General features: G+C 40.5%; 1 protein-coding gene across 1 annotated transcript in view; it reads right to left on the bottom strand.

Annotated features, from left to right (window-relative positions):
* Positions 1–13,966, bottom strand: part of gbe1b (glucan (1,4-alpha-), branching enzyme 1b) — a 555,782-nt gene that overhangs the window by 484,586 nt on the left and 57,230 nt on the right. Inside the window, exon 3 of the mRNA XM_034168442.1 lies at positions 583–698. Within this exon, the coding sequence (XP_034024333.1) occupies positions 583–698 (116 nt within the window). The remainder of the gene's footprint in view (positions 1–582; positions 699–13,966) is intronic.

Below are 13,966 nucleotides of genomic sequence, written 5' to 3'. Positions count from 1 at the left end.
CCATCTGCTTCTTATCGTCCTTAAACTCACCTCCGCTGACAATGGGAGCTGGGCAGCCCGTCCAGGAGTGAGCTAGTGATGACCTGGTCTGAACGCGAGCCATGCCATCCATTCCATATTTGGCACCTCATTTTGGGATCATTTCTCATGAGCAGCGTTTGCTTGGGAGACAACGTATAATGAAAGGTGTTCCTTTTGTATTTAACCCGGATGAATTATTTACTAGAGCTACAAACCAATCTTCTACACCCACTGTGAGCCATGTTTTGTATGGAACAGACTACAAGCAATATCCCGAGGGGCAACTTGTGTGGATTTGAGTTACAATAAAAACCATCAGGAGGGCTCCTCAGGTGCATCTACCCTCCACTGTGCAGACTGTGTACATACAGTAGGCTCCTTTCTGTGCACTTCAAGCATGATAACCTTATTGATGGTGACATGCCATGTTTTTATTTGGCTCACAAGACGGCGCTTACAGTATGACATGGAATGTCTGTGGCACATTACAGTGACAAGTTCCCACACTACAGCTGTATGATCCCTGCTGGGTGTGAAAACAGGCACAACGACAGGCTGTACCTTCAATTTTGTGTTGTGATCCACAGCTGGAGACTTGTCAGCCTTAGGTGGTAGAATCAGCTCCCACTTTCCAAACTCTTTGTTGGTGTAAGGGTGAGAGAATTTGTTCCAGCCATCTATAAGTGAACAAGACAAGACTTAAATGAGACACTTGAGCTAACTAATGTCCTGCCAAGGCTTCGCAGGCTGTAATCATTGTATCTATGCATGTCATCATAGCCATATGACTAATCACTTAGAAAGCAAGAAACTGGTTTCTTGATGGAAATTTTGAATAAATGACTTCCTCCTTTGGCAATAGTCTTTTAGGTTATCATGACGACAGGGATGGGAATTGAGAACTTGTTGCAAATCTTTCAATTCATTGGAATTATTTGCCCAGATATTATCAGTTCCTCATCAATGCTGCTATGTTTGCCTGACAGTTTGTTCTTGCAAAAACTCGTGCATTATGACATGTGATGTGACATCGTGATGTCAAACTCTGGATCTTGCATCAAGCCAATATCTGCATTGATGCCGAAACCCTGTGTAGATCATTATGCCACACAGAAAATTGACCAGGAATTAATGAGGAAATTAAGAATTGGACCAATAATGAGAATCAACAAAGTTATTATTGTTAAAAATTCTTAGCAATTCTTATCCCTACTGATGGAGTACTTAAAATCTGATTATGTCACATTTGTATGAAATACTTCATCAATGGCCTAATTGTGATCCTGGGGTACTGATGGACCTTTGGAACAAAAATTAATTCATTCCTGGTGTTAACTTGAGCCTAAATCCTTGATTATCTACAATGCTGTCAAGCATGGCTGGGACCCCAATCATCCCTTGGTCACATAAGCCACAGGAGACAGAGGCAAAGTGACCAGCTGCCACTCACTTTTAAAATCAGTGCATTACCATGACAAGAGACAAATTCTTGCTATGCTGCCAAGTAAAATAGACAAGAAGTCAGTTTTATGCAAATGCTGAGCAATGACACACGGTGACTGTCAATCCAAATAAAGGTAGTTTGATGACAGCATGATAAACACTGATTGGTTGTTGCTTATATTTACACTTCTTTATAATGAAGTTGTTTAAACTCAAACATTAAGCATCAACTTCTTTGTCACAAGTGTTTGATAAAATGTTAGGAGTCGCTGTCTACTAAACAGGTAGTTACAATGCTGGTGTCTGAATTGATACTCAAATAAAATACAATACAAAGACTGACTACGGCAGCCGGTCTGCTCTGTGTCAGACTGATCCCGTCAGATCTCAGAAGCTAAGCAGGGCAGGATCTGGTTAGTACTTGGATGGGAGACTTCTTTGGAACACCAGCGGCTGTGTGTGTTTCCAGGTGAAACTGGAGTTGTGTCAGGAAGGGCATCCGGCGTAAAACTTGTGCCAATTACCAATGCGGATCTGGCTATATCCGCTGTGGCGACCCCAAACAAAAACCGGGAACAGCCGAATGAACAACAACAACAAAGACTGACTACGTTAAATAATCTTTTTGTTTGTTTTTGCTGTTAATACAAAATTAAATGTCAAATTAAGAAATATTTTAATACAGAAAATACATAGACAGAAATAAAGACTCAAATACACTTCTTACTCATAAATACATGCTAACCCAGTGTCAACAACTTCCCACTCAAAACAGTTTTTTTTCTTTTTCTTTAATAAACACTGTTGAGAAGGGAAAAAACCACAGGTGACCAGTGATGTGATCACTTACAGCGGGTAAAATAAGTATTTAAAACTTCACCATTTTTTCTCAGGAAATGTATTTCTAAAGGTGCAAATGACATGAAATGTTCACTAGATCTCAGTAACAACCCAAGTAATCCACACATATAAAGAAACCAAAACAAAAATAAAGAATTTATATTATATGTAATAATGTCAAATGACACAGGAAAACGTATTGAAGAGAGGAAGGTGCAAAAACGCATGGAAAGCCAAGACACTAGCTAAAATCTATTAATTAAAAAGCAATCCTGCCCCTTGTCAGTGGAAATTAATATCAACTGGTTCAGTCCCAACTGATGGCCTTTAAAAAGTGTCTCATTACCAAGGTGTTACACAAGAAACATATCATGATGAGTAAAAAGCAAAGAGCTCTTTCAAGATCTTTGAAACCTTATTACTGCCAAACATACTGATGGTACTGGTTAGCGAAGGATTTCTAATCCTCTGAATGTTCACATCATTCCACTATAAACCAGCTGTGACCAGGTGCTCCTCACAGGATTTGTGACAGAGGAGTGAAAAGAATTACTAGAAGAGTTGGTCGAAGTGCAAATGACCACTTACAGAGCAAGTGAATGATTGTTTCAAAGAAAACAATAGGTAATGCACTCAACCGCCATGGCATGTATACACGCTCACTGCAGAAGACACACCACTGCTGAAGAAAAAGCATGTTGAAGCTTGTTTAAAGTTTGCTGCACAACATTTACACAAGCCTGTGACGTACTGGGAGAATATAGTCTAGTCAGATGAGACCAAAATTAAAGTCTTCGGATGCCATAATTGTCTGGAGGTCAAAAGGCACTGCACATCAACCCAAAAACATCATGCCAACAGTGAAGTTTGAAGGTGAGACCATCATGGTGTGGGGCTGTTTTTCAGCATATGACACCGGCAAGCTTCATACAATTAAAGAAGGGTGAATGAATGGAAAAATGTACAGAGGCAATCTTGATGATAATCTGCTGCCATCTACCAGGATGAAATGAAGTTGGACATTTTAGCAAGATAATAATCCCAAACACACAACCAAACTTCTCTAAACTGCTCTTTTTTTTTTTGCAGGATGCGCCACAGAAGTGGGCATGACACTGTCTAATGCTTTTTTCAAATCAATGAAGATGAGGTACAATAATATGTTGCCCTCAACTTTTCTTGGAAATGGTGGACAGTGAAAATGGTCAGAAGCCACTCTGGGTTTTAGGAAAGAGGTTTCCTGCAAGTGGTCTCAGATGGTTGCTAGCAACCTGTGCAAGAACGTTTCCTGCAGTCAACAGTAAGGAGATTCCACAATGGTTTCCACTGTTAAAACTTTTCTCCTTTGTGCTTGCAGATGGTGACAATCATTGGCTCTTTCAGGACTGCTGGAATTTTGTCTCGAGTCCAGATATTAATGATTATTTGTGTGCAGTTGATATGGGAGAAGAGGACCTCCTTCTTTAAAGACCTTAACATGAATGTAAAGGACCTTCTTTAAAGACCTTAACATGAACATTGTCTTCCTCAGGTACTTTGTGTACTTTGTTGTTTTTCATTCCTTTAAAGGCAAGGAGAGTTTCATCAAGAGATTTGGGGTTTGGCTGAGTTCTTCAACAATATTTTATCTTGGCAAATGGCTGAGCACTTCCTCCACCTCAACAACTGGATTAGTGTGAAACAGGTCTTCAAAGTGTCATTTCCATCAAGCACAGATGTCATCTTTGGTCTTCAGTAGACCAGGACATCCTTGTTTTGAAGAGGTACTTCTCCTTGGGTGGAGGGGCCATAGATTGCTTTTGTGGTATTAAAAAGCCTCTGCTGTCATTTCTGTGGTCAAGAGCTTGGATTTCAACAGCCTTGTTGGTACACCACTGATTTTTCAGTGTGCGAGTTTCAGTTTGTAGAATTGCTTTGCTTGAGTCAAGACTTTTTCTCTTGTAAGGTCACATCTTTCTGGAGGTCAAGGAAAGCTTTTCGCTTTTGTTCGACAATCGTTGGAGGACCTGGTCATTCTCATCAAACCTCTTCTGGGGTCAAAGTATTTCTTGGCAGGCTGCTGTTAAGACCATCTTGCGTGCCAATGCTTAGAGTGTGGGTGTTACCAGGAGACTCTGAACTTTTGCTTTTGCCTAATTCACGAGTTGTAGGCTCTCAGTGACATAGCATTTGCCCACTCAGTTTCTTCCGATGGTTCTGTTGCAGAGAAAGTAGTCCTTTCCGACCTGGGTGTTGAAGTCGCACGGGAGGATCATTTTGTCAGATAGTAGAAAGCTGGGATAGTAGAAAGGCTGGTATCCAGCTTGATGTAGAACATTCTCTTCATGGCCGGTGTACAATCCTCCATGTACCAAATTTCATCACTTTTGTTTTTTGGCAGCAGAGCTGGTGATCCTCTGGACATGGTATCCAGACAGGTTAAGACTATGTTTAGGGCACCTTTTCTAGCCCTGTCCCTGTTCAGGGTAAGCAGAGAGGATGCTAAATAGGGTTTCTCAGTTGCAGATGCAGCTACCGAAACTTCCTCCAAGGGTGTGACAACTGAATGACACATCTGCCTCTTCCAGATTCACAATACTGCCCCCATCACTCTTTGCCAATTGCTGAGAGACGTGTGGATGTGCAGTGCAGCATAGAAAATCTTCATGAAGGGTCAATCTCGAGATGCCCGTGCATGGGCTTGTTTAACGCAGGAATACTGTTGCACATTGACAAACACATGGTCCTTGACAGATCTTTAGCCTGATCCTATGGTGTGGGAAATCCCAGACGATCAGGGTCTGAGTACCTGCTGCAGCCTTCATCGGCTTTCACAGCTATTGGGTGGCAAGCCATCACCTTCGCCGCCTGATCCAAAGTTCAGGACTTCTAGTTTCATCAGAGCCCCATTAGCCATCTCATGTTCATGGTTCCTGTAGTGTAGGGCCTTCATGGTTACTGTAGGCACACAAGGGCCGAATCTCAATTCTACCCATTGGCCCTTCCCCTTACCCCTTCCCCCCCGTTTTGCGCGGGCACAAAAGATGGAGGGGTGCCTCAATTCTCTTTTGGAACGAGGCGGAGGAGTAGGCAAAGGGCTACAAACCCCTCCGTTTGGAGTGAATCTGGATGCAGACTCCATTTGGAGGGGTAGGAGGAGCTTACTGCTGTCTCCAAAAAAACAAACATGGCGTCGATGTAGCACATAACCTGACGTCCTAATAGACTGCTATTATTTGTCAAGGAAACTTCTAAAGGAAATAGTGTTGGTTGGAAAAAATGGGAGAATTTGTAAAAGAAATATAAGGTTAACAGAACTAGATGCAGCCCAAAACATACATACAGGTGCTGGTCATATAATTAGAATATCATGAAAAAGTTGATTTATTTCAGTCATTCCATTCAAAAAGTGAAACTTGTACGATACATATACATACGAGGTCTATTAGACAATAAACCGACCCTTTTATTTATTTATTTTTTTAACTATATGGATTTGAATGACATGCGATTCCACCAATCATGCTTGAACCCTCGTGCGCATGCGTGAGTTTTTTCACGCGTCGGTGACGTCATTTCCCTGTAGGCAGGCCTTGAGTGAGATGTGGTCCCGCCCTCTCGGCTGAAATACTTTGTTTCACACGCTGCTCCAGATGGCGTGCGTTGCTTTATCAAAATTTTTTCTGGACCTGTGAGGAATATCCGAGTGGATACTATTCGAGAAATTAAGCTGGTTTTCGGTGAAAGGTTTAACGGCTGATGAGAGATTATGGGGTGTTTCTGTCGGTGTAAGGACTTCCCACAGAGCGGGACGTCCTGCAGCGCTTCCAGGCACCGTCGTCGGCCTGTTTTTTACCTAAAAACATCCTAATTTAAGGCTTAATTCACCCAGGACGTCGTGAGAGAACAGAGAAGATTCAGAAGAGGCCGGCATGAGGACTTTATGCGGACATTCCACTGTTTAAGGACATTTTTTAATGAAAGACGTGCGCGCAAATTTGCCGAGTCGTCACGGAAACGACTCGGCGAATCTGTGTGCGCCGCGACAGGAAAAACATCTCCGTGTTGAAAACCATTTGTAAAATTCAGGCGGCTTTTGATGGTTTTCAACAAGTGAGTAACTGAGAAATTGTTTAACAGCTTGGGCATGTTCCAAATTGCCCGTTAAGGTTTCCAATGGAGGTCTTTTTCCTGTCGCGACCCCCCGCGGTCGGGTCCGGCCCGACATGCAACTCTGCCTGCACGTTCTTTCATTACAAAATGTCCGTTAACAATGGAATGTCTGAATAAACTCCTCATGCCGACTTCTTCTGAAAGTTCTCTGTTCTCTGACGACTTCCTGGGTCAACAGAGCCTGAAATGTGGAAATTTTCAACTTGAAACGGCGAGACGCTGCCGCCTCGAAGCGCAGATCGCCGTCAGGCGCCGTGGGCCGTCCTTACGGCGACACTACCAGACCAAAATCTCTCATCAGCCGTTAAAATTTTTACCGAAAACCAGCTGAATTTATCGAATGGTTGTGCCTTACAGTTTTGAAAAAAGTTTGATCAATCAAAGCAGCAGTCTCTGAGCCATTCCTAAACAATGAAAAAAACGATGAGAGGGTGGGCAATTCCTCACTCAAAGACTGCCCACAGGCGAATGACGTAACAGAAACTCTCGCATGCCCACGAGGGTTCAAGCATGTCTGATGTAATCACACGTGATTCAAATCCATACGGTTTTTGAAAAAAATAAGGTCGGATACTTTTCTAATAGACCTCGTATACATTCATTGCACACAGACTGATATATTTCAAGTGTTAATTTATTCAAGTGTTTATTTATTTTAATTACTAATTAATTAATTAATTATCAAACAATTGCTGATTCAAACAATATTAATTATTACTATTATTGATTAATTATTAATACTATTAATATTATAAATTACAAATTAATTACATTAACATGACATGATTGCGATGCGTCAAAGAAATCTGCGACTTCTATTTCTTTGCATTTACACAGAAAGGCGAGAAAATAAAAAGAGTTACTGCAACAAGTTGCATTTTAGTTGCCATGTTAAACAGTGAAGACGGCAGTTTGACACAGGCAGTTTTATTTTTCCTCCTAAGGCGGAGGGGTGTCTCAATTCATAGGGCTAGAGGCATACCCCTTCACCTTACCCCTTGTTTAAAGGGATAGGCGTAGGGGTAGGGTCAAGGGGAAGGGGAACAAAAGAGAATTGAGATTGGGGGAAAGTCTTCACCATATTTCCCCCCAACAGGAAAACCACCATTTGATCCATTAACCAGGTGCCACATTGTGGACAGGACATGAAATTACATAAACAAGATGTGCTTGTAATGGAGACTTTCAGCTTTATTTTGTGTTACCCATTCACATTTTGCACCCATTGTTATATACTGTCCCTCCAATTTTAGTGGCCATAGGTAATTGGACAAAGTAACAATTATAAAGTATTATTACGGATACTTGGAAGAAAATCATTTGCTATCAATGACTGAAGTCTGAACAATGGACATCATCCCTTGAGGTGCTTTGCCAAGGCTCGACTGCAGCCTCCTTCAGTTTCTGTTCATTTGTAGGTCAGCAAGTGAAAAACATGGTCTACTGGCATGAGGACGGGCGAATGACTTGCCCATTGACGACTATCCCAGTTCTTTGCTTTGAGAAGTTCTTTGGTTGCTTTGGTGGAATTTACCATATGCACTCTGAAGTTTCCTCCTATTAGTTTGGCAGCATTTTGCTGAAAGTGAGCACAAAGTACTGTATATCCCTGTATACTTCGGAATTCATTGTGCTGCTTCCATCAGCTTTCACATCATTAAACACCAGTGACCCAGTTCCACTGGCAGCTATACATGCCCGTGCTAACATTGCCATAAACACCATGTTTGACAGATGACACAGTTATTTTGTGCGGGTGTAGTTTGCATAGTGAGTGTCTGATGTACCAGTGTAGTCACACTGGTGTTGCAGGGCTTGCAGTTAGTGAATGTTGCATGTGGTTTCTGCTTACTAGTTTCTGCGCTCAACTTCTGCCACTGGTTAGTCCTTTTCATGGGTGTGAAAAGAGGAGGCAAGTCTCCTCCGAATGGTACACAGCCTCTTGACCGCCAAGACTCCTGCAATGCCTTTATTGTGGTCACACACATTAACTACAGTAGTGTTCAGAATAATAGTAGTGCTATGTGACTAAAAAGATTAATCCAGGTTTTGAATATATTTCTTATTGTTACATGGGAAACAAGGTACCAGTAGATTCAGTAGATTCTCACAAATCCAACAAAACCAAGCATTCATGATATGCACACTCTTAAGGCTATGAAATTGGGCTATTAGTAAAAAAAAGTAGAAAAGGGGGTGTTCACAATAATAGTAGCATCTGCTGCTGACACTACAAACTCAAAACTATTATGTTCAAACTGCTTTTTTAGCAATCCTGTGAATCACTAAACTAGTATTTAGTTGTATAACCACAGTTTTTCATGATTTCTTCACATCTGCGAGGCAATTTTGTTGGTTTGGAATCAAGATTTTGCTTTTTTACTAATGTGTTTGGGTTCATTGTCTTGTTGAAACACCCATTTCAAGGGCATGTCCTCTTCAGCATAAGGCAACATGACCTCTTCAAGTATTTTGACATATCCAAACTGATCCATGATAGCTGGTATGTGATTATATAGGCCCAACACTACAACACTGCCCAACACTGATATGGGCATGTAGGAGAAACATGCCCATATCATGATGCTTGCACCACCATGCTTCACTGTCTTCACTGTGAACTGTGGCTTGAATTCAGAGTTTGGGGGTCGTATCACAAACTTTCTGCAGCCCTTGGACCCAAAAAGAACAATTTTACTCTCATCAGTCCACAAAATATTCCTCCATTTCTCTTTAGGCCAGTTGATGTGTTCTTTGGCAAATTGTAACCTCTTCTGCACGTCTTATTTAACAGAGGGACTTTGCGGGGGATTCTTGCAAATAAATTAGCTTCACACAGGCGTCTTCTAACTGTCACAGCACTTACAAGTAACTCCAGACTGTCTTTGATCATCCTGGAGCTGATCAATGGGTGAGCCTTTGCCATTCTGGTTATTCTATCCATTTTGATGGTTGTTTTCCATTTTCTTCCACGCGTCTGTTTTTTTTTTTTTTTTGTCCATTTTAAAGCATTGGAGATCATTGTACATGAACAGCCTATAATTTTTTGCACCTGTGTATAAGTTTTCCCCTCTCCATTCAACTTTTTAATCAAACTACGCTGTTCTTCTGAACAATGTCTTGAACATCCCATTTTCCTCAGACTTTCAAAGAGAAAAGCATGTTCAACAGGTGCTGGCTTCGTCCTTACATCAGGGACACCTGATTCACACCTGTTTGTTCTACAAAATTGACGAACTCACTGACTGAATGGCACACTACTATTATTGTGAACACCCCCTTTTCTACTTTTTTTTTTTTACTAATAGCCCAATTTCATAGCCTTAAGAGTGTGCATATCATGAATGCTTAGTCTTGTTGGATTTGTGAGAATCTACTGAATCTACTGGTACCTTGTTTCCCATGTAACAATAAGAAATATACTCAAAACCTGGATTAATCTTTTAGTCACATAGCACTACTACAACCCCTGGCAAAAATTATGGAATCACCGACCTCGGAGGATGTTCATTCAGTTGTTTAATTTTGTAGAAAAAAAGCAGGTCACAGACATGACACAAAACTAAAGTCATTTCAAATGGCAACTTTCTGGCTTTAAGAAACACTATAAGAAATCAAGAAAAAAAGATTGTGGCAGTCAGTAACGGTTACTTTTTTAGACCAAGCAGAGGAAAAAAATATGGACTCACTCAATTCTGAGGAATAAATTATGGAATCACCCTGTAAATTTCCATCAAATCACATCTGCTCATTGACATTAACCCTATGTCATGAAATTGACCTTATGTGTCTTTTTGCAAGGAATGTTTTCACAGTTTTTGGTCTATGGCAAGATGTATTATCTTCTTGAAAAATGATTTCATCATCCTTAAACATCAGAAAAGTGTCCAAAATATCAACGTAAACTTGTGCATTTATTGATGATGTAATGACAGCCATCTCCCCAGTGCCTTTACATGACATGCAGCCCCATATCATCAATGACTGTGGAAATTTACATGTCGTCTTCAGGCAGTCATCTTTATAAATCTCATTGGAACGGCACCAAACAAAAGTTACAGCATCATCACCTTGCCCAATGCAGATTCGAGATTCATCACTGAATATGACTTTCATCCAGTCATCCACAGTCCACGATTGCTTTTCTTTAGCCCATTGTAACCTTGTTTTTTTTCTGTTTAGGTGTTAATGATGGCTTTTGTTTAGCTTTTCTGTATGTAAATCCCATTTCCTTTAGGCGGTTTCTTACAGTTCGGTCACAGACGTTGACTCCAGTTTCCTCCCATTCGTTCCTCATTTGTTTTGTTGTGCATTTTCGATTTTTGAGACATATTGCTTTAAGTTTTCTGTCTTGACGCTTTGATATCTTCCTTGGTCTACCAGTATGTTTGCCTTTAACAACCTTCCCATGTTGTTTGTATTTGGTTCAGAGTTTAGACACAGCTGACTGAACAACCAACATCTTTTGCAACATTGCGTGATGATTTACCCTCTTAAGAGTTTGATAATCCTCTCCTTTGTTTCAACTGACATCTCTCGTGTTGGAGCCATGATTCATGTCAGTCCACTTGGTGCAACAGCTCTCCAAGGTGTGATCACTCCTTTTTAGATGCAGACTAACAAGTAGATGTGCTTTGATGCAGGTGTTAGTTTTGGGGATGAAAATTTACAGGGTGATTCCATAATTTATTCCTCAGAATTGAGTGAGTCCATATTTTTTCCCCTGCTTGGTCTAAAAAAGTAACCGTTACTGACTACCACAATCTTTTTTTCTTGATTTCTTATAGTGTTTCTTAAAGCCAGAAAGTTGCCATTTGAAATTACTTTAGTTTTGTATCATGTCTGTGATCTGCTTTTTTTCTACAAAATTAAACAACTGAATGAACATCCTCCGAGGCCGGTGATTCCATAATTTTTGCCAGGGGTTGTATTATTCTGAACGCTACTGTAGGTACCTTGTGGTCCCAAGCTAAACTGTGGGGGATCTTGGTGCAGCAGTGGGCCCTGAAGGCACGCGTGCAGGCCCACCGGAGTGTGGATATGTCCCGACATTCGTTAACCACTGGCTGAGCTATGGATAGCCTGCCTGTTGAGTCAGCCTTGAACAAGCAGGAGATGATCATTGAGTAGAGGAGTATCACAACAATTGGGAAGGTGGATGAAAGCTGCATCAGAAAAGGGTCCCCAGTTGTCTTGGACCCAAAGCCACTGGATTCTGACCCTAATATGTAAAGCACTGTGTGGTTGCTCTTCCATACCGGCAGTCTACTCAAACATACCAAAATAAATGCTATGGTGACTGGCAAGTGCCCAAATACATATGGATCTTACACACATGCATCCATGTCACTCGTCATTAGACATCTTAGAGATGGAACAATATTCTGGCACTGCATGCGTAACACACTGATAACACGCTCCCAATGTCTTTGACTGACAGGAGTGAATTGGGATACAAAATATTTCTTCCAAAAGAACTACTTTGGCATGTCAATTTAGGATGTTTTTATTCAGTAATCCGAATACGTTTGCTATTCATGAGCAAAAACTGCAGCTGGAAAGGAATTTAAACACGGGAGATGTTCCAGAAGTGGCCGCGCAACACACTAACACTCTTCACAGATGAGTTGCTGCAACCCCCCCCAAACAATTTATCTCTCTTTACTTAAACTCCTCAGGAAAAAAAAAAAAAAAGCGTATTATACATTCGACAGTCACAATACGCATGACTAGGGCTACTGGGCTGTTTCCACATTTACTATGAAATTGAAATCAAATAATGTGACTGAGTTGTGTCAGAATGTAATCTCTCACAGAAATGAATGGTAAGAATGAGCTACTGCCCAAGGTCCTGGGAAGATAATTAAAAAAGGAAAAGGAACAGAGGAATAAGGAAAGAGGGAATGGCAGCAAGCATAGAAGTAACCAGAACAAAAACGTAACGGGACAAAAAATGAATTGACAAATCTTTGATTTGGCACACACTGTCACCATAAGGATGTTATTATTAGCATTTTGATTCATTTAGTGACCTGTAGGCTTTCACTTCAGACAAGCTGTTTGTGCTGTGGCACAGCAAGCACTATCTAAGTTATGTGCACAGATGTGGATATTTCACAATCTTTCCTTGCATTTCTTTTTTCTATTATTAGACTTGACATATTTTTTTTTATTTTATGCAATACATCACAGCTGTTATGCGCGCACACACACACACACACACAAAAAAAAGGATGATAATGGCTGCTCCTGTAGTTTCTGTATCTGTGTGACAGATGAGCACAAGTCTCATTTAATCACGTTAATGATGGTTTCATGGCATTCTCGCAGCCCACATTCACTGAAAATAACTCAAAAAACTATTAACCTGAAATTACATTCAAAGTAGGAACTAGAGGGAATAAAGATTTCACTGCAAACAGGGAGGTTGCACTCTCTCAACTACTATTCAAGTGATGATGAAATAGCCTGTTGAAACATTAACAGTCTATATTCAAAGACCCCCATCCTTAGTGTGCGATTTTACCCTGCGTAATCATTATTTTCCCCACATTTCCTACTCCCAGGTCAGATGATCAAACGATACCCCTGCACCCCATGTCATGCTGCTTTTCACATTTTTTTTTCCTCTCAGTTTGTCTTCGAGCAAGCATAAATGTCAAAAGCGGGGGAATGTAATGAGACGTGACAACATGCAACCTTGATGTTTGCAGTGAAATCTTGTTTTAGTCCCAGTAGTGATGACAAATCTAATGCATCTTTTCCTTTTTAGACATCTGGGATATCATTCACAAAACAGTGCGTAGGATTTATACTAAAAGTATTCTAGGTGTCATGACTCATGAAACCCATGGTTCAGTTTTTTCTAAAGCCATGGATCGCATCATTTTCAGATTGGCTAAAAAAACAAAAGACAAATACTACTTTGCTTAAAAAAACCTAGGTTAGCAATGAAAAAGAACTTTTGCCTAGTGCTCAATGAAAAATGAAAAAGTCTCCACTATTTTCAAATAAAATACTTCATTGTTGTATTAAATTGCAATATGAACTTTATCAGTGAAAAAAAATGAAAAGTAAACAAGCACAGCTGATCTAATTTCTTTTTTTTTTAAACAAGAGATGAGAATGTCTTCATTGTGTGGTGAGATGGTGAATAATTTTATTGAGAACTATTTCAGGCTTAATTCATTAGTCCTACACAGAGCAGATACACACAGAAAGTTGGGAATACTTGTCATATTCCGAAAATATGGAGTTTCGGCAAGCTCAGTTGTGCACAAACAACACAAACATTCAGTGGTTAATAGCCACAAAGGGAAAAGACACCGGACACTTTGTCCTCAACTCTTTATTTTGAGAGTTTGTCATTTTTTGATCCAGAAGTAAGATGAGTATGTACGAAGCAGAGCATGAAGCTGTTTTTAACAAGCTGCATTCACGACATGCATGCACAGCTGCTCTACTTGGACTGATTTTACTGTGGCTGCATCGAAATGAATGGAAATATCAC

The sequence above is a fragment of the Thalassophryne amazonica genome, chromosome 4 (genome assembly GCF_902500255.1).
Source record: "Thalassophryne amazonica chromosome 4, fThaAma1.1, whole genome shotgun sequence".
In the NCBI taxonomy this organism is placed as follows: domain Eukaryota; kingdom Metazoa; phylum Chordata; class Actinopteri; order Batrachoidiformes; family Batrachoididae; genus Thalassophryne; species Thalassophryne amazonica.
The sequence above is the reverse complement of the archived record's forward strand: the minus strand, read 5'-3'. Positions and strand labels throughout refer to the sequence as shown.